The sequence below is a fragment of the Castor canadensis genome, chromosome 3 (genome assembly GCF_047511655.1).
Source record: "Castor canadensis chromosome 3, mCasCan1.hap1v2, whole genome shotgun sequence".
Classification (NCBI taxonomy): domain Eukaryota; kingdom Metazoa; phylum Chordata; class Mammalia; order Rodentia; family Castoridae; genus Castor; species Castor canadensis.
The window spans coordinates 159,911,642-159,935,731 of NC_133388.1; the positions used below are offsets into that span (position 1 = coordinate 159,911,642).

General features: G+C 37.7%; 1 protein-coding gene across 4 annotated transcripts in view; it reads right to left on the bottom strand.

The window, feature by feature from the left end:
* The window catches only part of Stk3 (serine/threonine kinase 3), a 313,658-nt gene extending 289,894 nt beyond the window's left edge, over nucleotides 1-23,764 (bottom strand). For 2 of the 4 annotated variants that reach the window (XM_074068899.1, XM_074068901.1), the window contains exon 1: nucleotides 23,540-23,761. In XM_074068899.1, coding sequence (XP_073925000.1) covers nucleotides 23,540-23,565 — 26 coding nt within the window. In that variant the 5' untranslated portion in view covers nucleotides 23,566-23,761. Of the gene's footprint in view, nucleotides 1-23,539 lie in introns of all 4 variants that reach the window. The other 2 variants (XM_074068904.1, XM_074068900.1) reach the window with 2 other exon arrangements.
* Nucleotides 23,765-24,090: the final 326 nt, after the last annotated feature.

The window sequence follows — 24,090 nt, forward strand, 5'->3', positions numbered from 1 at the left end:
AAATCTTTCCTCCTTTTAAGTTGTTTTCTCAGGCTTTTGTCATAGCAACAAAAAGTTTGACAAACACACATATGATCCAGCAATCTGACCAAAGGAAATGAAATTAATATGTTAAAGAAACATCTGCCCTCCCATTTATTACAGAACTATTTACAATAGTCAAGAAATGGAAACAACCTGAGTACTTATCAACTGCTGCATGGATAAAGCAAAAGTGGTATATGTACTCAACAGAATACTATTCAGCCATTTAAAAAAAAAAAAGAAAAGGATGAACATGGATGGAACTGGAGGTCACTGTGTTAAGTGAAATAACCCAGACACAAAAAGTCAAGTAGTATATGTTCTCACTCATATATGGAACCAAAAAATATCGCAATTCTGTGTCTAATATTTTGAAGAATCTCCATACTGTTTTCTACAGGGCCTCAAGAGTTCCAATTACTCCATATCCTTGCCAACTACTTTTATTTTCTGGAGATGTTTGGTTGGTTGGTTGGGTTTTCTTTTTCTTTTTAAAAATAGACATCCTAAAATGTATGAAGTAGTATTTTCATTGTGGTTTTGATTAGTGATATTGAGTCTCTTTTCATGTACTCATTAGCCATTTGTGTACCTTCTTTGGAGAAATGTCTATTGAACTCCTTTCCCTATTTTTAATTTGGGTTGTTTGTTATGGTGACAAGCTTTTAAAGACATACATAAAGAAGGCTTCCTGTCCAGCCAGCTCTAGCTTCATAGTCAAGAATAACTTTGATGTGCCCTCTAGATCTCTTAAGAAAATAATCATGGAGAGACAGCCCTGGTCTCTCCTTCTGGCAAATCCTACAGAACAGAAAACACTTCTAACTCTGCAAAGAAAAAAAAAATTCTTCCTTATAAACGTCTATGTAATTTCTGCTCTGTAATTTCCAATGCTGTTTCTCTCCTGGCAGATTTCCACGTCACTAACACTTTAGTGACACAATGTCAGTGGCTGTACCACTACCAAAGTAGCTATCTGATACATCATAGTTGTTATTAGTGCTGTGCACCCTGTTTATCTTACAAACAATACCTCATAAAAATTAAGTCCTACTCTTTAGCCCTAGCAGTTTCATCTTGAATACTGTTAGAAAAGTCACACATCTTTAAAACACATGAAAGGTTTTCATTCTTTTAGTCCTTCAGCATAGTATTATTAAACAATGACAAAAAAAGTCTCAAAATTCAGGGTTAGGGTGAATGGAGTTCAGTGTCAGAGTGCAGCATACTTGAAGCCCAGGGTTTGTTCCCCAGAACCACATTAAAAAAAAAAAAAAAAAAAAAAAGACTCAGAGTTTGGTTCAAATAATTAGCATTTTCTAAATTACACAAAAACTCTAATTTTCAATCCACAAAATCAAACATCTTTTCTATATCAACCACAGGAAATACAATTTACCTCAAGTTAATAAAATTCAAGAATCATTTCTCTACTCCTTTTTTTTTTTTAATTCAGGTCTTTAGGCTTGTGAACTGAGTCACATCTCCAGTTTATTCTGGTTATTTTGAAGATGGGAGGGTCTCATGAACTATCTGCCCAGGCTGGCCTTGAACTGCAATCCTCCCTCAAGCTCAGCCTTCCAAGAAGTTAAGATTACAGGGGTGAGCCATTGGCACTCAGCTTCTTTTTCTTTTTTAAAAGCTAACCATCAAGAGAGGATTCCAAGATGGCAGCTAGAGGGAGGAAGCAGAAAGTGTGCCTCCTAAAGTGCAATCTTGGAGAGAAACTGGAGATACACCTTACAGGCAAAACAACCAAGAGAAGGCAAAACTTTGACCCCTCCACACCTCCAACCTGTGCAGAGCATCTCCACTTCACATTAAAGGGAGAAACCAGGAGGGCTCCCATGCCACCACCAGCTGCCGGCACCCAGATGGCTTAGGAAGACGCGGACCACAAGGTGAGCTAAGCGGTACACGCTACTCCCAGAGACAACCCTGGGCCAGATCAGCATAGCCCCCTGGACAGACTGACCCCGGCCCAGAGAAAAAAAAGAGAAACTGAGTAATAAGCAACAAGAACAATAAAGACACACAGCAAAGAGGGTGGGGCACCCTAAGCAACGAAGGCGGGGTAGGGGAATCACTCATGGAACTGTAAATAAACAAGCCGGGCCTGGCCGGAGAAAGCAGGAGCGGGGGCACACACCCAGGAACCAGCAGCAGAAAAGCTTGTAAAAGTGGTGGTGAGAGGAAAACTCCACAGGAGAGGGGGGAAGACCCACTTCCCATGTGAACTGTAAATAAACACACAGGCCTGAGAAAGCAAGTGCAGTGTCACCTCCCCCAGTGTGCTTGGAAAGGAGAAAGCTTGTAGTAGCAGCAGCTCAGGCACAGGAGAACTCTGAATAAACAAAGCCTGAAGGGGCCAGGTGAGTGCTAAGCTCACCCCTGAGATCTGCATAAATAAAGCCTCCAACAACAGCAGGCTGACAGCAGCGGGCAGGCAAGCCACAGCCGCAGATACCATTCTCAGAACTGTCTCCAGACTTTTTTTTTTTTTCTTTTCTCTCTCCCTACCTTTGATGGGACAAGAACTGAACTATGCCTGCATGCTGAAAAAGTTACTGAAATTATATTGCATATAAACTTGGGACACTCTGTGGTGTTTTGTTTTGTTTTGTTTTGTGCAGTTTTGTTTTATTTTATTTTTCCCCTTTCATGAGACAACTACAGAACATCATCTGAGGCACCATCTCCAGGATTGGAGGCTGAGGGACAAACACCAAAATTATTAAGACTGAAACTTTATTGCATTTGAATGTGGAGATTTTTTATATTTTTTTTTCTTTTTCTTTATTTTCAATCCTCTCTGTCTCTCTAATGCCTTTTCAGCTTATGGTTGATTAGTAAACTGTCTCTCCCTATTTATAGCTTTGAAACTTTGTTTCGTTTTGTTTTTTCTACTCGTTTTATTTGTTTTTCCCTTTTCCTTTAACTTCTGTGCTTTCCATCTCCTCTTACCCTTCCATTCTAAATACCACTAGTGCTATTATTACAAGCCAGAAAATACTTAATCGCACACAGTAAAGGGACAATAACATCACCAAAGGCAATGACGGGAAGACAGAATAAACAGAGAAACCAGTTTCTCCACAGCAAAACATTAGTACAGGACCAAAGGGAAACGGAGAAAACAGATACTCAGACCCAGACTCCAACAAAATGAAGATAAACTATGCCAAAGAACCCAATGAAGCCCACAAGAATAATCTAAAAGAAGAAATACTACAGGTACTCAATGAGAATTTTATAGAGATGATACTGGATATATGGTCCACAAAAATGTACAGGAGACAAGAAATTCAAAGAAAACAAAAACAGAGAATTTGAAACAGCAAAAGAAGAAATAAAGGAAACCATAGAAGCACTGTATAAATACCAAAGTGAAACAAAGAGCACGATTAACAAACAGATAAATGAACTCAAGACAAAAATAGACATTAAAGAGGAAATGACCCAGGATATGGAAAACCTCAGAAAAAAAAAACAAAACAGAACTGCAAAACAAAACAGAGAAGGCCAATCCAGCAGAATAGAACAAACAGAAGACAGAATCTCAGAACTCGATGATGAAATGGAAATTAAAGGAAAAACTAAAGAACTATTAGGTAAACAACTCAAGACCTGTGAAAAGGAAATGCAATAACCGACTCCATCAAAAAACCAAACCTGAGAATCATGGGATCGAAAAGAACAGGTGCAAGCAAAAGGAATGCATAACATAGTCAACAAAACATTAACAGAAAACTTCCCAAATCTAGAGAAAGCTATTACCATACAGATGCAAGAGGCCTCCAGAACACCAAAACACCAGATCAAAATAGAACTACCCCACAGCATATCATCATTAAAACAACAAGTACAGAAACTAGGGAAAGAATATTGAAGGCTGTAAAAGAGGAAAAACAAATAACATACAAAGGTAAACCCATCAAAATCACAGCAGACTTCTCAACAGAAACATCAAAAGCAAGAAGAGCGTGGGGTGAGATCTTACAGGCACTGAATGAAAATAACTTCAACCCCAGGATACTCTACCCAGCAAAACAATCATTCAAAATAGATGGAGCAATAAAAGTCTTCCATGATAAGCAGAAACTAAAACAGTATGTGACCACAAAGCCACCACTACAAAAGATTCTTCAAGGGATTCTGCACACAGAAAGTAACACCCAACAGAACCATGAAAGGACAGGCAGCACCAAACTACAGGAAAAGAAAAAGCAAGAAAGTAGAGAGTAACCTCAACTTAGGGACACACAATCAAACCTTCAAACAACTAAGACAACTAAATGACAGGAATCACCACATACCTATCATTACTAACACTTAATGTTAACGGACTTAATTCACCCATCAAAAGGCACCGTTTGACTAAATGGATTAACAAAGAAGATCCAACAATTTGTTGCTTACAGGAGACCCATCTCACCAACAGATAAGCATAGCCTTAGAATGAAAGACTGGAAGAAGATTTACCAGGACAATGGCCCCCGAAAACAGGCAGGAGTACCAATACTTATCTCTGACAAAGTAGACTTCAAACCTACATTGATCAAGCAAGATAAACAAGGACATTCCATACTAATAAAAGGGGAAAAGACCAAAAGGAAATAACAACTACCAATCTATATGCACCCAATGTCAACGCACCCAATTTCATCAAACATACCTTGAAAGACCTAAAAGTATATATTAATGCCAACACAGTGGTTGCGGGAGACTTCAACATCCCATTATCATCAATAGATAGGTCATCCAAACGAAAAATCAATAAAGAAATCCTAGATCTAAAATATGCAACAGATCAAATGGACCTACTTGATGTCTACAGAACATTTCATCCAACTTCTATACAATATACATTCTTCTCAGCAGCCCATGGAACCTTCTCCAAAATAGATCATATCCTAGGGCACAAAGCAAACCTCAGCAAATATAAGAAAAGAAATTATACCGTGCATACTATCTGATCACAATGCAATATAACTAGAATTCAACAACAAAAGTAAAGACAAAAAATGTGCAAACAGCTGGAAACTGAATAACTCATTGCTTAATGAACAATGGGTCATTGATGAAATAAATAAAAGAGGAAATTAAAAAGCTCCTGGAAGTCAATGAAAATCAAAACACAACCTACCGGAACTTATGGGACACCGCAAAGGCAGTCTTGAGAGGAAAGTTTATAGCCTTGAGTGCACACATTAAAAAGACTGAAAGATCCCAAATCAATGACCTAATGATACATCTCAAACTTCTAGAAAAACAAGAACAAGCAAATCCCAAAACAAATAGAAGGAGAGAAATAATAAAAATAAGAGCTGAAATCAACGAAATAGAAACCAAAAAAACCATACAAAGAATTAATGAAACAAAAAGTTGGTTCTTTGAAAAAATAAACAAGATCCACAGACCCCTGGCAAACCTGACTAAAATGAGGAGAGAAAAAACCCAAATTAGTAGAATTAGGAATGCAAAAGGGGAGATAACAACAAACACCATGGAAGTCCAGGAAATCATCAGAGACTACTTTGAGAACCTATATTCAAATAAATTTGAAAATCTTAAAGAAATGGACAGATTTCTAAATAAATATGATCATCCAAAACTGAACCAAGAGGACATTAATCACCTGAATAGACCTATAACACAAAATGAAATTGAAGCAACAATCAAGAGTCTCCCCAAAAAGAAAATTCCAGGACCTGATGGATTCTCTGCTGAATTCTATCAGACCTTTAAAGAAGAACTCATACAAACCCTCCTTAAACTGGTCCACGAAATAGAAAGGGAAAGAAAACTGCCAAACACATTTTACGAAGCCAGTACTACACTTATCCCAAAACCAGGCAAAGACACCTCCAAAAAGGAGAACTATAGGCCAATCTCCTTAATGAACATTGATGCAAAGATCCTCAACAAAATAATGGCAAACCGAATTCAGCAACACATCAAAAAGATTATTCACCACGACCAGGTAGGCTTCATCCCAGGGATGCAGGGGTGGTTCAACATACGAAAATCAATAAACATAATAAACCACATTAACAGAAGCAAAGGCAAAAACCACTTGATCATCTCAACAGATGAAGAAAAAGCCTTTGATAAGATCTAACATCATTTCATGACAAAAGCTCTAAGAAAACTAGGAATAGAAGGAAGCTCCTCAACATTATAAAAGCTATATATGACAAACCTACAGCCAGCATTATACTTAATGGAGAAAAACTGAAACCACTCCCTCTAAAATCTGGAACCAGACAAGGATGCCCACTATCCCCACTCCTATTCAACATAGTACTGGAATTCCTAGCCAGAGCAATTAGGCATTAAGAAGGAATAAAAGGAATATAAATAGGTAAAGAAACTGTCAAAATATCCCTATTTGCAGACGACATGATCCTATACCTTACAGACCCAAAAAACTCTACTCAGAAGCTTCTAGACATCATCAATAGCTATAGCAAGGTAGCAGGATATAAAATCACATTGAAAAATCATTAGCATTTCTATACACTAACAATGAGCAAATGGAAAAAGAATATATGAAAACAATTCCATTTACAATAGCCTCAAACAAAATCAAATACCTATGTGTAAACCTAACAAAAGATGTGAAAGACCTCTACAAGGAAAACTATACACTTCTGAAGAAAGAGATTGAGGAACACTATAGAAAGTGGAGAGATCTCCCATGCTCATGGATTGGTAGACTCAACATAGTAAAAATGTCGATACTCCCCAAAGTAATCTACATGTTTAATGCAATTCCCATCAAAATTCCAATGACATTCATTAAAGAGATTGAAAAATCTACTGTGAAATTTATATGGAAACACAAGAGGCCACGAATAGCCAAGGCAATACTCAGTCAAAAGAACAATGCAGGAGGTATCACGATACCTGACTTCAAACTATAGTACAAAGCAATAACAATAAAAATAGCATGGTACTGGCACAAAAACAGACATGAAGACCAGTGGAACAGAATAGAGGACCCAGATATGAAACCACACAACTATAAGCAACTTATCTTTGACAAAGGAGCTAAAAATATATGATGGAGAAATAGCAGCCCCTTCAACAAAAACTGCTGGGAAAACTGGTTAGCAGTCTGCAAAAAACTGAAACTAGATCCATGTATATCACCCTATACCAAGATTAACTCAAAATGGATCAAGGATCTTAATATCAGACCCCAAACTCTAAAGTTGATACAGGAAAGAGTAGGAAATACTCTGGAGTTAGTAGGTGTAGGTAAGAACTTTCTCAATGAAACCACAGCAGCAAAGCAACTAAGAGATAGCATAGATAAATGGAACTTCATAAAACTAAAAAGCTTCTGTTCATCAAAAGAAATGGTCTCTAAACTGAAGAGAACACCCACAGAGTGGGAGAAAATATTTGCCAGCTACTAATCAGACAAAGGACTGATAACCAGAATATATAGGGAACTTAAAAAACTAAATTCTCCCAAAACTAATGAACCAATAAAGAAATGGGCAAGTGAACTAAACAGAACTTTCTCAAAAGAAGAAATTCAAATGGCCAAAAAACACATGAAAAAATGCTCACCATCTCTAACAATAAAGGAAATGCAAATTAAAACCACGCTAAGATTCCAACTCACCCCTGTTAGAATAGCCATCATTAGCAACTCCACCACCAACAGGTGTTGGCGAGGATGCGGGGGAAAAAGAAACCCTCTTACACTGTTGGTGGGAATGTAGACTAGTACAACCACTCTGGAAAAAAATTTGGAGGCTACTTAAAAAGCTAGACATTGATCTACCATTTGATCCAGCAATACCACTCCTGGGGATATACCCAAAAGACTGTGACACAGGTTACTCCAGAGGCACCTGCACAACACCCATGTTTATTGCAGCACTATTCACAATAGCCAAGTTATGGAAACAGCCAAGATGCCCCACTACTGACAAATGGATCAAGAAAATGTGGTATCTATGCACAGTGGAATTTTATGCAGCCATGAAGAAGAACAAAATGTTATCATTCGCTGGTAAATGGATGGAATTAGAGAACATCATTCTGAGAGAGGTTAGCCTGGCCCAAAAAACCAAAAATCGTATGTTCTCCCTCATATGCGGACATTAGATCAAGGGCAAACATGACAATGGGATTGAACTTTGATCACAAGATAAAAGCAAGTGCACACAAGGGAGATATGAGGATAGGTAAGACACCTAAAAAATTAGTTAGCATTTGCTGCCCTCAACACAGAGAAACTAAAGCAGATACCTTAAAAGCAACTGAGGCCAATAGGAGAAGTGGACCAGGAACTAGAGAAAAGGTTAGATCAAAAAGAATTAACCTAGAAGGTAACACACATGCACAGGAAATCAATGCGAGTCAACTCCCTGTGTAGCTATCCTTATCTCAACTAGCAAAAACCCTTGTTCCTTCCTATTATTGCTTATAGTCTCTCTTCAACAAAATTAAAGATAAGGGCAAAACAGTTTCTGCCAGGTATGGAGGGGGTGGGGGGAACAGGGAAGGGGCGGGGTGGATGCTAAGGGAGGGGATGGGGGCAGGGGGGAGAAATGACTCAAGCATTGTATGCTCATATGAACAATAAAAAAATAAATAAATAAAAAGCTAGCCATCATAAACATTTAGGAAATTTAGCTCTAAACTAGAACATATGTATCCAAGCAAGTGAAAATTGCTTTTCTGTACCCTTATAAAGTTATGTGTTTCTTCAAAAGATACACATTTTTGAAATTTTGGAAACTGCTTCAGAGACAAATACTTTACAGTCAGTATTTCATTTAATTTTCCCATAACCCAAAGATGGTAGTATCCTAACCTCCATTTTATAGGTGATTACCCTGAGACTTGAAAAGTTAAATAACTTGCCCAACATTGTGTTGCAGTAAATGGTAGAACTGCAATTAGAAACAAGCCTGAGTCTTAATCCTTTCACTTGGTTTTTGTGGCTGTTTCAATAGTAAAACAGATGTCATTTCATGATCTCGGTGTACTTATTTTTATAAAATGATATTAAATTAATAAGGATTTAGTTGTCACTATAATGAGATGAAAAACACCTAAGAAAATTGATGCTTAGTTATAGAATTTTTTAATTTAATTAATTTAATTAAAAATGAAAAGTCTTGTTTTTTAACTCTATCTTATCATTTCCTCTCAGGTTGGGCTCCTTGCCCAAAAGTACTCTAAAATTATAATTTCCTGGCAAAGAGCTTTAAAGGAAAAAAATGATGAGGATTTTCTTTTTCCTTCACTCCCTGGACTCTCATTTTTATATTCTAAGAATTTTTTCCACTTCACCAGCAACTGGAAAGCAATATTACCCCTTTTAATTTATTGTAGTAAACCTATAGGAAGTTATCAAACACTGTAAAATATTCCCTCCTGAAGACATTTTACTGCAGTCAGTTTTTTTTGGTGGTGGTACTGGGGTTTGAACTCAGGACTTCTCTCTTGCTAGGCAGGTGCTCTACCACTTGAGCCACTCCGCCAGCTTTTCATATAACTAATTTTTCAGAAAATGTAGACAAAACAACAGATTTGAAGATACTCCAACATACTCATGTCCCACTAAAATGTTTTAATTTTATGAGAGTTATGTGTACCTATAAGGCTTATAAATTTTAATCCACTTCATTATACAGATTTTTAAATATTTAACAATCATACACAGATTTGGGAACTGAAAAAGCTTTTCTTTGTTATAAGAAAAGCTAAAAGGATACTTCCCCTTTTTTTTTTTTTTTTTTAATTTAGGGCTGGACCATGATTTTCCTATTTGTAGCTGAGATGACAGGTGGGCCGTGGCCCTGAGGATACTTTTTTTTTTTTTTGTGGTACTGTGCTTGAACTCAGGGCCTACACCTTGAGCCATTCCACCACCCTTTCTTTTGTGTTAGGATCTCAAGAACTATTTGCCAGGGATGGCTTCGAACCTTGATCTTCCTGATTTCTGCCTGCTCGGTTGCTAGTACTACAGGCATGAGCCACCAGCACTGGACAAAAGAATACTTTTATTTGAAACTTACCAGCATCTACTCACAAATATACCATATTAAAAAAATGATTTGTACCAGAAATACTCCTTACACTTAAAAGTTGGATTTACTCATATATTTTCTTCCTCATTTATTTCCCCAAGCCTCAAATTCTGCAGATTAAATATGAGGATTTAGTCACAACTTCCCACTCTCATTAATGCAGAGTATTACTTAATTGCAACAATATCCAAATATTAATACATTAATAAAACTCTAACTCCAAGAAAGGTTTAAACTCTGACAATATTAAAACATCTCTTCTGTACTCTGACTTCTGAATAATTTTTATAGGCTTTGATGAGTAGAGATAAGGGTGCTGTATGTAAGGCCCTGGGTTTGATCCCCAACACAGAGAGTAGGAGCTATGCAAGTAGTGATTGTGCTCAGCTGTTTGCACAGATGGACACCATTTTGCTTGATTTCTCAGTGCTATTTGATTACACAAGAATAACAAATATAAAGCCATTTCTGAGTATTTCACAGCTGTTCTTTATAAACAAATTGAGAGGAGAGTGAGAAATAGTTCATGATTTGAGTATTTTATGAAAACAATGTTTGATCATTTACATTGGGTCTATTTTTACCTATTTGTTTTGCTTTTCAGATAGAAAAAAAATTAACCTAAACCTAAATACCATCTCAAAAAATTATTAAACTACTGTAACTATAACCTTACTATATTTGTACAGGTGATACCCTGTGAACTTCCAATTAGCTTCAGAAATACTATGAGTCCTATCTAGGTAATACTTAAAAATGATAAAAATTTTTTGACTTGGGAATTTTGTGGGCTTTTTAAAGGGAAATCCTGATGCAAAAAAAATATTTTTTCATATTAAAGTTTAGGAGCTAGGGAAAATTTTGGGCTGGGGTGTAGCTCAGTGAGACAATGCTTACCTAACATGTGCAATGCCCTGGGTTCCATCCCTAGTACCACCAAAACAAAAAAAAGGAAAACTTTGCAAAGTCTGTTATTATTTTCATCTCTTTCTTTACTAAGTAATAATGTCCTTCTTAGTTAGCAGATGATTTTGAATATGTAATTATGGCCTTGAGCAGAAAAGGGCCTGGTAAATAGAAAGGGACACAAAAGAGCATGCACTTTGGGAGAGGGGGAATTGGCTCAGATTTACATCATTATTTCTAAAACAAGTAGCAGTTTAGAGAATGAGAAATGACAGACAGCAGTAAAAGGCAAAACTAAGAGTAAGAGGGGGGGAAACCTCAGCTACATACAGCAAAAAATTTCAAATGGGAACAAAGAGTACACTTGAGGCTGGGCATAGTGGTGCACCTCTGTAATCCCAGCTACATGGAGGGCATAAGTAGGAGGATCAGGGTGAATATGGTGGAAATATTATGTACATATGTATGTAAATAGAAAAGTGAGATATGTTGAAACTGTTCCAGAAGTGAGGAAAAGGGGATAAAGAAAAAAAATTTTTAAAAAGGTCCCACCTGGGCAAAAATGGGAGACCCTACCCAAAAAATAACTAAAGCAAAAAAGGACTGGGGGACATGGCTCAGGTGCTAGAGGCACTGCCTAGTCCTGAACTTAAACCCCTCTACCAAAAAAAAAAGAAAAAGGTACACTTGTCTGTTTCAGTGTATTATTAAACTCATTTTTAAAATAACATTAAATAATCAAGAAAGCAAATGATCACTCTCAGAAAACTGGGGCATGTGTCTTCATCTTGGAATGATTTCCATCAAAAATATTTTAATTTGCTTTAAAATATTTTAAAGTATAATAAAGTTGTTTACTTCATTTATTTGGAAAATCCAACACATGATACACCCTACTTCCCAATGATGTAAAGTATCTTTAAAGGGATCGCTGCATCATTCTTTTGGCAGATTCCTAAACATCACATCACATGATTTTTTTGTTAATGAACATTCATTAAAACTGACTTATCAGGTGCTGGGAGTCAGAAAAGGGGGAACAATATCCCCAGTTTTTTTCAAAATTGGCCTAAGTGCTTGAATTCTCTTCCAGAAATTTTTTATAATACAATCATCAAAAAAAAAAAAAGCTTTCTTCTCAAGAGTCAATTAGTACATTTATTTTTAATTTCCACTGGAATTTTATGGCATTCCATTGCTTAACTAGTCTCTTGTTTCTTACATTTCTTAATTACACGAGCTGTAAATTTTATTCTGAGAAATCATTTCTCTCCAACCTCTTTTCTATGATCTAAATTTTACCATTAATTTTTTAACAGCTCATCAGTGGAAAATACTGGCTGCAAGAAAACAGAATCACTTATCAACTTATAGGAACAACCTAATATCTTTTAGTATAGTAAGTAATTACATACTAAAACTAATTCCTGAGTTGGAAGTGTGGCTCAAGTGGCAGAGCATGTGCCTGGCAAGTGGGAAGCCCTCAGTTCAAACCCCAGTACACTGAAAAAAAAGTAAAACATAAAATTAATTCTTTCTCCAGTTATGTAACACACTAACAAATGAAATTACCAACTGTGTTACTGAAATAACCGCCTTTCGTTTATTCAAAGCACAATAAAATTTAACAAAATGAGCTAATATCAAAACTAGAAAGGAGTAACATTTGACATTTAATACCTGGATGCATTTCATTTTTCAAGTCATCATGCTATACACAGGGGTGGATTTATAAAGCAGTCTTCAGTAGCCCTTAAGTTCTACCTAAAATTAAGGTCTGAAATCTAATCTTATCAACAGTGGTGTTGTCTTGGATTCTTTTGTTTTCCATATTCTTTTAAGAAAAGAAGACATTAAAGTCTGGAAGTAGTTACAACCACACTGCAAACAACCAAAAAAGAAAAGACGATACTAGGTAACCTGAAACATTTAACAGTAAGAATGAGATTTGGATTATTAGGATAAGAGTGAGTTAAAAAGTAATCAGTGTGAACAGGGAGAACATGAAGATCAAAGTCTTCCAAATAGTCTAACACATAATTTGAGTCTATACATATCCAATTTCTGACTCATATTTACAAAATAAATATGTAGTAAAGATATAATCCAGAGAAAAGAGCTCAAATCTGATAGTGCCATATTTTTTGACAGAATATGCTGTAACTTGAAAGAATTAATCAGTTCTATGATGATGATTAGAAAAACCTATAAATTAAAAGCTTTTATAATAACAGAATGCTAGTGCCCAGGCTAGGGTCTTCAAATACCATTTCTCACTAAAAGAAACCCGGGCTTCTTGGAGAAATGGTTGATTCCAGAAACACACAAGATAAGCCCCTGCATACCTTATCAGAGCAGACAGCAGGAAAGCTATCAAAGGCCCCTAGTCTCCTGAAAAGACTCCAGCTGATCAGATGAGACCATCTGAACTTAATGACAGTAACTGCTCATAACGGTATTTAAAAGAAAGAAAAATTTGGTCCCTTGTATAGAAAGAAAAAGAATTCATTCATAACCTTGAAAATGGTCAACGATGGGAAAGGAACAAGCATTTGTCCTGTCTTTAATTTATAAATGAGACCACTGGGTAACCAAACAGGAAATGAGGGGAAATTACTTTGTAAATAAACATTCATCTAATACATGAAAAAATGATGTATTTAGAATTTCACCATTTTGCAACACCCAATGAATTAACAGAAATAAGCACTAATCTTTAACAGCTGCTAACCTCATAAAGGACAGAAAATTACACATTAAAACATTTCCTACTGTTCTTGCCGAACCCCATTTATGACAATGCCTAAAAGATTCAACTTGAGTCTGATTCATCTCTGGATCCAGTTGCCCATTTGCAGGAAATACAGAGGACAAAGGAATATGCTGAATTGAGCCTTGAATAAGCAATCAGCAAAACACAGATTCAAACAACCTGGGTTTTTCAACGAGAAAAAGTGCAGAGGACTAACCTGAAGATTAAATGTGACAACTCAGGCCGGGTATGGTAGCTTACATCTGTAATCCCTGCTACTCAGAAGGCAGAGCTAGTAGGATCAAAGTTTGAGGCCAGCCTGAGGAAATATTAGTGAAACCCTATCTCAAAAACAAGCTGGATATGGTGGTACATGGCTGTGATCCCAGCTACTTGGGAGGCAGAGGAAGGACACTATGGTCTAACCTACCCAAGCAAAAGCATAAAACCCTACCTGAAAAAAACAAACTAAAAGCAAAAGGACAAGAGGACATTTGTTTTATGCTGATGTTCTATATTGCAACAAAAAGATCTTTCTTAAATAGGTTATCAATACGACCTGAAAGCTAATACAAAAGCTAAGGATTTTTCCCATTCTTTAACCTGGTGAAAACAAGGGATTTAAAAAAGAAATCAGTGAGATCATTCTCTCCCTTTTTTTCCTACCCTCTTTCTCCTTTAAGGGAACTACCTAATGTCACATTTTAGGACAATAAGATTCACTTTCCTGGGAGTATGGAATTCCAAGACAGAGACTAAAGACAGACAAACCTATATTCTTCTTCCAACTCCCAAGTTGCTCAAACCCAAGACATAAAAGCCAGGACTGATTCTTCTTTCCTCTTCATTCCCTACATCCAATCTATCAATGAGTATATCATTTCAAATTCCAAAATAGAATTTAAACCTGTCTACTTCTCTCCACCTCCATTGACTCCATCATCTCTAACCATGAATTACTTGCTTCTGTTCTTATTCTCAAACCCCTACAATCAATTCTGCCCAAGAAAATCAGAATGAGCTTCTTAAAATATAAATTCTTAAAAATCTGCTTTAAACTCTAATGACAGCCCATGACACTCTGACTTAAACCTACATTTCTTTCCATTGCCAGTATCACTGAATCTCTGCCCATCTTTCTGACCTCCTCTCTATCCACTTTCCTCCACTCGCCAACCCAGCCACAAGGGTTTCATCTTAATTCCCTCAACAAACTCAGCTCTTTCCTATCAGGCTTTCTCATGGCTTTTCCCTCTGCCTAGAGTACTTACATACATACATACACACACACACACACACACACACACACGAGATAAATTATTAATGTCATGTTGCAGCTTAAACGTTACGTACTCAGAGAAGCATCTTCCAACTGTCTATCAAGCAGGTTCCACCATTTTCTCTATCAACACATGCTACTTCTATCTCTCATTGCTCAAGCTCCAACTAGAGTATATGTTCTTTTAGGGCAAAAATCCCATCTGTTTCCAATGAACATCTGGAAGTTGGAAGGCAATCAATTAATAATTATTGAATGTATAATAAATGAACAAATGGATGAACTCAAGGCTTACAGCCAGTTTCTGCCACAAGCAGTGATCAATAAGTAAACCAGTTTTCAGAAGAAACAGAATGGACAACCAGCAGACTATGTGACTCCAGAGAGATACAAACAAGAAAATTTGTGGCCCCTTATCCTCAGTTTATGCTTTCCTGAAATATATCAAAAATTCGCCTAAATTACAAAAGAAGTTTAACTTGCATTCCTTTCTAATTATAGGACCCTAAATCCCATGATTTCAGAAAACCAAAATCCTAAAGCTCAAAGATGACCTGGACAAAGAATATTCTATGTTTTGAATACAGAAACTAATCCCTTCTTGGGATCTGATCAATTTCCCCAATTATATATCAATACTGTGTATCAATACTGATATATATATATATATGTATCTATATATAGATACACAGCTAGAAACACCTGAAAAATTTACTCAATCCACCTCTTCACTATTATGTAAATCTGTATACTAATTCAGAAGTAGACATGATACTAACTATACTAATTATCATATTAACAGCTTTTGGTAATTCTCATTTTCTTATGAAGTCATTTTGCAAGATATATTCTTCCACGTACTTTCAAAAATTCAAGGTAGTCTGAACTTTAATATTCATAGACATAATAATAAACGTACTTTAAATATACTTACATATTTGTTACTTTCATCTATTCAACTTGAGACTATATTTTTAAAAAGTCGTAACATTTCAAATCTAGAATCTTCATTCTAAGAGCTAATGACTTCTTGAAACAAGAATAATCCTAACATACATGAGGCAATTTAATAAAATCACAATAAGGAAGCAGCCTGGGACAAAGCTTAAAACAAATTTTCTATCAGATAGTACAAATTCTCTCTTTAGGGAAAAAAAATCTACAAAGTGTTCCTCCACTCCACAAACCTATGTATTTATTTATTTGGCAGTACTAGGATCTGAAATCAGGGCCTCACACTCTACCAATTGAGCCATCATGCCCCCAAGGCCCTTTTTGCTTTTTTTTTTTTTTCCTATAAGCCCTCATACTTTTTGCCCTGGCCAGTCTCAGAGCATAATCCTCCTACATCTGCCTCCTTGGTAGCTAGAATTACAGATATGTACCACCATGCCCAACTTGTTCTTTGAGATAGGGTCTCACTAAGTTTTTGCCCAGGCTGGCCTCAAACCTCAATCCTCCTATCTACACTTCCCAAGTAGCTACGATTACAGGAATGAGGCACTGTTAAGGCTCACAAATCCTTAACACTAGAGAACCACTAATCTGTTCTTCACTATCATAATATTGTCATTTCAAAAATGCGATATAAGCCAGATATAGTGGGTCATACCTGAAATCCCAGCATTCAAAAGGCTGAGGCAGAAGGATTATAAACTTGAGGACAGCCTGGGCTACATAGCAAGACCCCATCTTAAAAAAAAAAAAAATGTTATATAAATGAAATCATATGTGGCCTTTGAGAGTTGGCTTTGCTCACTCAATATAACTCTCTGGAGATTAATCCATATTGTTGCATATATTAATGTGTAACTACTGAATGATTGTTAATATTTAATTATTGAATTGACAGTCTATGGTATGGATGCACCAGTTTGTTTTTACCATTCACTCACTGAAGGACATCTGAGTTGTTTTCAGATTTTGGTGATTATGAATAAAGCAGCTAAGAAAACTTGTAATAAAAAAAAATTAAGGACTGGGGACATAGCTCAAGTGGTAGAGTGCTTGCCTAACAACCACGGCCCTTAATTCAAACCCCAGTACTGCCAAAAATAAAAAATGCTGGACATGAAAAAATGTAAAGACCTTTGGTAATTAGAGAGGGAGTTAGAAATTGAGGTCATCATAATTATAGTAGGATATTTCCAATGCACAGAGTCAATGTACACCACAAGGCAAATGAGCCTTTGCCTCACAGCAACTTTCATATATATTTTCCTTTGTAAACTATCAGACACCATAGATCACTTTGTATTTTTCCATACTTAAATTGGAACATATATAATTGTTCCAAATATGGTAAGTAGTTTTCAAATACTAGTTTTCTCAAGTTTCCTTCACCTCTTCCCTTTCTAGACTCTTAAAACAATATACTCTATTACATATCTAGGTTGTTACATCAACACCACTCTGGATTCTCCTCTGGCAAAGCCATCACCTCTATTAATCATCAGAAGGAAGATGGAAATGAAATCAGTTTTCTGACATTAATACATATACTAGCAATGTTTCTTCAAATTACAGATCACAGCCCATTAGAGGGTCATGAACATAATGTTAGATCATGACCATCATTTTTAAGGAAACAGAACAGAAAATAGAAAAACATCAGGAAACAGTACATTTCATGAATCATATTTGAGAGAGAAATAAATAGATGAATAGATGGGGGGAGTCTGTACTGGGTCTCAGCATCTATGTTTTTAAAAATGTGTTTTGAAAGTCACCAATATATCATGGCCTGAAGTAACAGTATCTGTAGTTCAACAAAGACTTCTTTAAAACCAGAAAAATGAAATAAACCTTTTGTTATTAAAGCTTTCTGGATGAGTACTTGGAGTACTTGAGAAAAGCAAATTTCAACCTAGCTTGTGTTTCATAAATACCTTTTTTTTTACATTTCTAACAAATTCATCATTATTTGTATATTTTATGTTTCATCCTCTTAAAGAACAAAAAATTATCACTGCTTAGAGTCAACTAAACCCTCTGTTTCTCTATTGTCTTAATGTGCTCACCTGGAACTGCTCCAGATTTCATTTTCACAGTCCTCCACAAGAAGGAAAAGTCAACTGACTTCCCACCTACAGGGCCTAAACTATTCTAATAGAGTTGATGTCACCTAAGTTAACCAAGAAAAACTAAAGGGAAGACAGCATATGCTTTAGAGACCAAGGTGTTAAATCAAAGAGATGTTCCTGTTTGGTAAGTTCTTTTCCCTTTGGACTACTTCAGACATTTTATTCACTTGCCTGTCTCTAAAACTGGAAATTTCTAGGCTCGGTGAGTAGCTCAGTGGTAGAGCATGTGCTTAGCAGGTGGGAGGCCCTGGGTTCAATCCCCAGCACCACAAAAAGTAAATGAAAATAAAATAGGAGAGCTAGCAGAGTGGCTCAAGTGGTAGAAGGACTGCCTAGCAAGCATGAGGCCCTGAGTTCAAATCCCAGTACTGTCCCCCCGCCCAACCTGCCCAAAAAAATAAAAATCATAAGAAAATAAAATAGGAATCATGCCTTAGGGCTTCCTCTCTAAGGCTGCTGTTAGTTTTTTTTAAGAATTCTTAGTTGTCATCTCAAAGACAACTCCAAGTCTCCACTTAGTGAATCTCTCTAATAATATGCATACAAGAATTTATCTTCCAACATTCCAAGAACATATCAATTAAGAATACAGACATATCATGAAGTTCATCACTACCACCCCCCTTCTCACTGCAACATCTTCATAATATTCTTGATATTCTACAATCTAAACTGGTTTGTTGCTTTGTCCCTCCCACCCAATCCAGTTCCTGAGAGCTGAGAGTTCTCTGTCATGGATCTCCATTTGTAATTCCCAGCCGAGGTAAGGGCTATACCTACAGGCTGGTGAAAGCGCTTCATGCTGAGCAATGCATGTATACTTTCTACTGCACTCTCCTGTATCCTCACCCCCTTTACTTTGCTTTTTTATTCAAAAACAATCTCTCTCTTTCTGATCATAGCAACATTTGTCTTATGATTATCTTCACCTTTCATTTATGGAGATACAGTCTGAAGTCCTCACATTTGAACTTCAATCTTCAATGTTACTTCCCCCAACAACCCTGGCATACTATTTTATAATTGCCACAGAACTCTCCTTGCCCGCCTTGACAGTATACTTCAACAGCTTACTCTCTATCCTTCCAGTGTTTTCATTGCTACACACCAACTTTACATCCAACCAATCAACAAAGTTAAATTTTTAACAACTAATCTTATAATCCAGTTGAGGAACAAGGCCTATCTGGTAAAGCATCTCTCTCCAGCCACTGCTTCCCTCTTTTTTGACAAGTATTGTATAAAACTACAAACCTACCCTCTAACAACCAGAGTTCTACTTCTAAAGACCTCTATAACAAATCTGTTAAAGAAATCTGGGGATCTAAAAGCCATTCCAGAACCTCAAGTCAGTCAGTGACAGAGTGACCATATTTATTGTCTATGTTTTACACAAGTCTTATCAGGGAGACCAAAACAATGAATGTGAGGGGAGGGGCACCTTACACATTGTCTTAAACTCTTGAGTCCAGAATTCTTAAACCTGAGTGCACAATGAAATCTCCAACTCCCAGAGAAGAATGATACCCAAAAAAGCAACCTTTAAAGTCAATGACAACGCCAGGCCTGATGCTATTTATGTGTGTACATAAGTAACATACTAAAAACACAAAGACAAAGCCAGGCCTGATGCTATTTATGTGTGTACATAAGTAACATACTAAAAACACAAAGACATGTATGGAAAGGACAAATACCCAACTCAGGATACCAATCAAACTTTAGGGGATGGAAAACAATGCAATTGGTAAGAGATATACACCAGGTACTTCAAATGTACTGGTAATGTTTTCTCTCTTAAGCCGGGTTTATATACATAAGTATTTATTAAATTAGTTCCCATTATCTTTTAGATGTTTAAAATTTTATTAAAAAAGACAATAAGAAGATGACACATAATCAAACGAGTATCATCTTATGAATGCAGAGAAATATCTCAGGCTAGAAAGTACCAAGAGAAGATACTTTAAGAAGCAGAGCTTGAAGGAAGAATAAAACAGATTATAGGCAAAAAAATAATAATAATAACAGAAACTCTTCTAAAGGAAAAGCATGAACAAAGGCAAAATTGGGAATACCCACAGCCTACAACTCAAATAAAGAACACCAAGGAAATTTTATGAGGGCAAATTCAACTTGGAGAACAGTACAGAAGGCTGGGGGTATAAAACTAACACCAAGTGATGGAGATGGAGGCCTTGGATCTAAATAGACAAGTGTGTCCCTAATCAAAAAAAAAAAAAAAAAAGGAATCACACTTGAAGTGCTATTTTAGCAAAATAAATCAGAGCTCTATGCAGGACGAGATAGGGCAAACTATGTTCTATGGAGCATTCAAAGGCTCTGTGGGACAGCAAAGAAGAAAAGGAATAAGAGACTAGGAACCAGGTCCTGCTGCCTAGCCCTGCATCAAACAGAGCCCTTCTGCTAGTAAATATTTTTGAAAAGCATTCTACTAAAGTGCCATCTTAGAAGGCAGCATGAGCATCATAACACCCTCGAAAGGAGTAGTAATCATGAGAATGAAAAGTGGGGAAAGAATCCACAAACATTTTAATGAAAAATGTGGTAGGGACCTAGTGACAAACTAGATGAGGTAATGAAAGAGTAGTCCTATGTGAAAAAACCAAAAATGCCAACTGAGCAACAGCAGCTGGTCATACAACCTTGAGTAAGCAACATAGATGTGACCATGTAAAAGTGTCTAAGTGCTAAGGAAGTACAACTCAAGACAGAAAAACTACATGGCATTCTAAAAAGAGAATAAAAAAAGCAGACCAAGAGATTGTAGAAAAAAATTACCACTACATTATGAAATGATAAAGGGCATTACTGTACATAATAAGAGAATATACAGCCTTTACAGCCAATCAGACTCAGGATTCTGGCTCTTTCACCCTTGGCCAAGCTACGTAACCTTCTGCGTCTCATTTAATAAGGAACAAGTTAACATTATTGAACACATTAGGAACACAGTATTAGTGCTTTGCATATAGCCTCAGTTAATCCCCACAATACATTTTACAGATGAGAACTTCAAATTTAGAGCTAGCCTAATTAAGTAGCAGAGTCAGGACTACTATTTCTTAAAATGATTAAATAAAGGAGGTATGGACTGTCACACACAACAATATTTCTATCAACGAAAGACCACATATACATGGGTACATAATATCATATTACCCAGTAACACCATAGCCTTCTATGCAACTTTGTTTAAGTATACTCTATAATATTTGCACAACAAAATCACCTAGCACTGAGTTTCTCAGAACATGTCCTGGTTGTTAAGCGACACATTACCACATGAATTTCCTGGCAAAAATGGTAGCTAAGCTGGGCAGCAGTGGCTCACACCTGTAATCCTAGCTACTTGGGAGGCAGAGATCAGGATGATTAAGGTTCCAGGTCAGCCTGGGCAAAAAGTGAGACCCTCTTCCAAAAATAACCAACACAAAAAAGGGCTGGTGAGTGGCTCAAGTGGGAGAGCGCCTGCCTAGAAAGCATGAAGCCCTGAGTTCAAACCCCAGTACCACCAAAAAAAAGTGATAGCTCTGATTTATTATTAGACAGTAATGATCAAAGGGGCAACACAAAACTGTAATTCCTGTCCTAGCCTTCCATGAGGCACACTTTTAGTGTTCTCATCTATAAAACAGAATTACTGTCTATAATTCAACTTACTCCACAGAGTTGCTATGATGATTTAATATTATGAATAATATGAATAAGGAACTGAGGGTGTGGCTCAGGTGGCAGAGCAAGTGCAGACTCTGAGTTCAATTCCTGACATACATATATATGTGTGTGTGTATACATATATGTATACATGTATGGGTATATTTATATTAAATATGTATATATTTATGAATATGAAAATGCTATGAAAAAATTAAGAGATATTCACATATGGAGGTTTATTATCACATATCTCATTTTTCAGAAATGCCTTACTGGGCCAAGTGGTGGCATGCATCTATAGTCCCAGCTACTCAGGAGGCAGAGACAGAAAGATCACTTGAGCACAAGAGTTTAAGGCCAGCCTGGGCAACACAGCAAGACATTGTCTCAAAAAAAATAAATAAAATAATAATAATAAAAAAGACTGTGAAGAGTCTATTTTATGTGCAACCACCACTTTGAAAAGTATACATGGAATTATCACACACACCTTCTTCTGACTCCTCCAGGTTGTCTAATGTCTCTGATTAGAGCAAAGATTCTCTTAACACCTATAATAAAACTCTCATAACTTACACTGGAGCTAATCAATAGAGAAAGCCTCTACAATTTAGAGTTGGTCTATGACATTAGGTTAGAGATGCCTTCCAAGGCAGAAAGGAAAAAATGTTCCCAACATTCTCCTACAGCATTAAAACTGGGTGCCTGATGAATACTAGAAAACAGACATCTTACCAAGTGCTAGAAATAGTTATCAAGGTGACTTGCTTCCAGGGTTCTGATAGCGGGTCCCTTTGGAAACTTCCCTTTTTTCACCTGAACAGATGGCTTCCAGGCTTCAAGGTTCACCTATCTAGCCATACCTTCACAATAGCTCCCAAAGCCCCCACCCGTTTACATATTCGGCTTTCTTGACTACAACACTTTGCATCTAAAGAACTCTACGTGTCAAAGCACATGAACTCTAATTTTCACAAGTCTCTCAGAGAGAAATTAGTACCCTTATTTTATAAATTAAAAATGAAAGACTGAGGTTAAATGTTTTACCCAGCGTCCCTTAGTTAATTTATTCTTGGGGGGGGGGGCGTGCGCATCATGTACTTACACCAATAAACAATACTGATTTACCTTCCTAACATCATGGCAAATACTAATTTAAGCCCATTTATTGTGTAGGCAGAGTTTCCAATATATCAAAGATTAAATATAAACAAATACCATACCAAAGCATGCAAAACTATATGGAGGAGGGATTCTAATTTAAGATTCCTCCTGTTTGCATCCATAAATTCTTTCGAACTTGAGGGGGCAGGGGGAGGAACACCTGTCAGTGCAGCATATCCGCAGTAAGTTTTACACTGTAGCTATTAATACTTGATTCGTTAAACTCTAAGTAAACAACCCATCTTCTCAAAAGAAAGAAAGAAGGCAACATTAAGAACACCTGACAAGGTTGTAAGAAGTAATTTCCTCGTTTGAGGTCTCCGGGTTGGGTGAACTTGCTACGAGGGAACGCCTACCCGCCCCAAGGCCGGGCCTCGGGCGACTTTCCACGCGCGCCAGGTCCGCGGGCAAAGGGGAGGTGAGGCTCGGCCTCCCCTCGAGGCTCCCGGCCTCGGGGACAAACACCGTGGGGCTCTCGGGCTGCCTCCGGGCCTCGGCGGGCGGGGACGGTCGCGGCAGGGCCGGGCCTAGCCGCCCCCGCCCCGCGGCGCCGCTTTCCTCGTCCTCCCCGCTCTGCTCCACAAGTTCTTACCTCTTGGGCGCCGGCGGCTGCTCCATGGTGGCCGGTGACAGAAAATGGGACTGGGTGGACTGTGAAGGCCAGAAGGAAAAGGAGGAGCCGGGGCACCGGCCGGCTGAGCCCGGGGCACCACAGAGGGAAACTCCAGGAACTCGGGACCAACTTTCCCGTAACTCCTCGGCGGATCTCCCTCCCGCTCGGGAGCACTGCCCCTCCCCTCAGCGTAGGGCCGCGTCCCAGAGAGGGTGGGCGGAGCCCCGTTCTGCCTGCGGTGGGCGGAGCCAGCCGCTGTCGTGGGGGGCGGGGGGCCAGACGCCGGGGAAGGGGAGCCGGGCGGGGCCGACTGAGCTGGAGGCCGGCCAGCGCTCATGGGAAAAGGGGGCGGTGCGAGAAGAGCCTAGAGGAGCCACGGTGAAGGCCAGGATCCGCCTCGGGGTGGCTCGGGCTGACGGAGACGCGCTGGCCTGGGCTCGTCGGTTGCCTTCACCGCGTTTGTCCTTGTCGCATTTAACTCGTTTCTTTGGATTTCTCAACTATACATCGCAAACTTCTTGTGAAGCCGT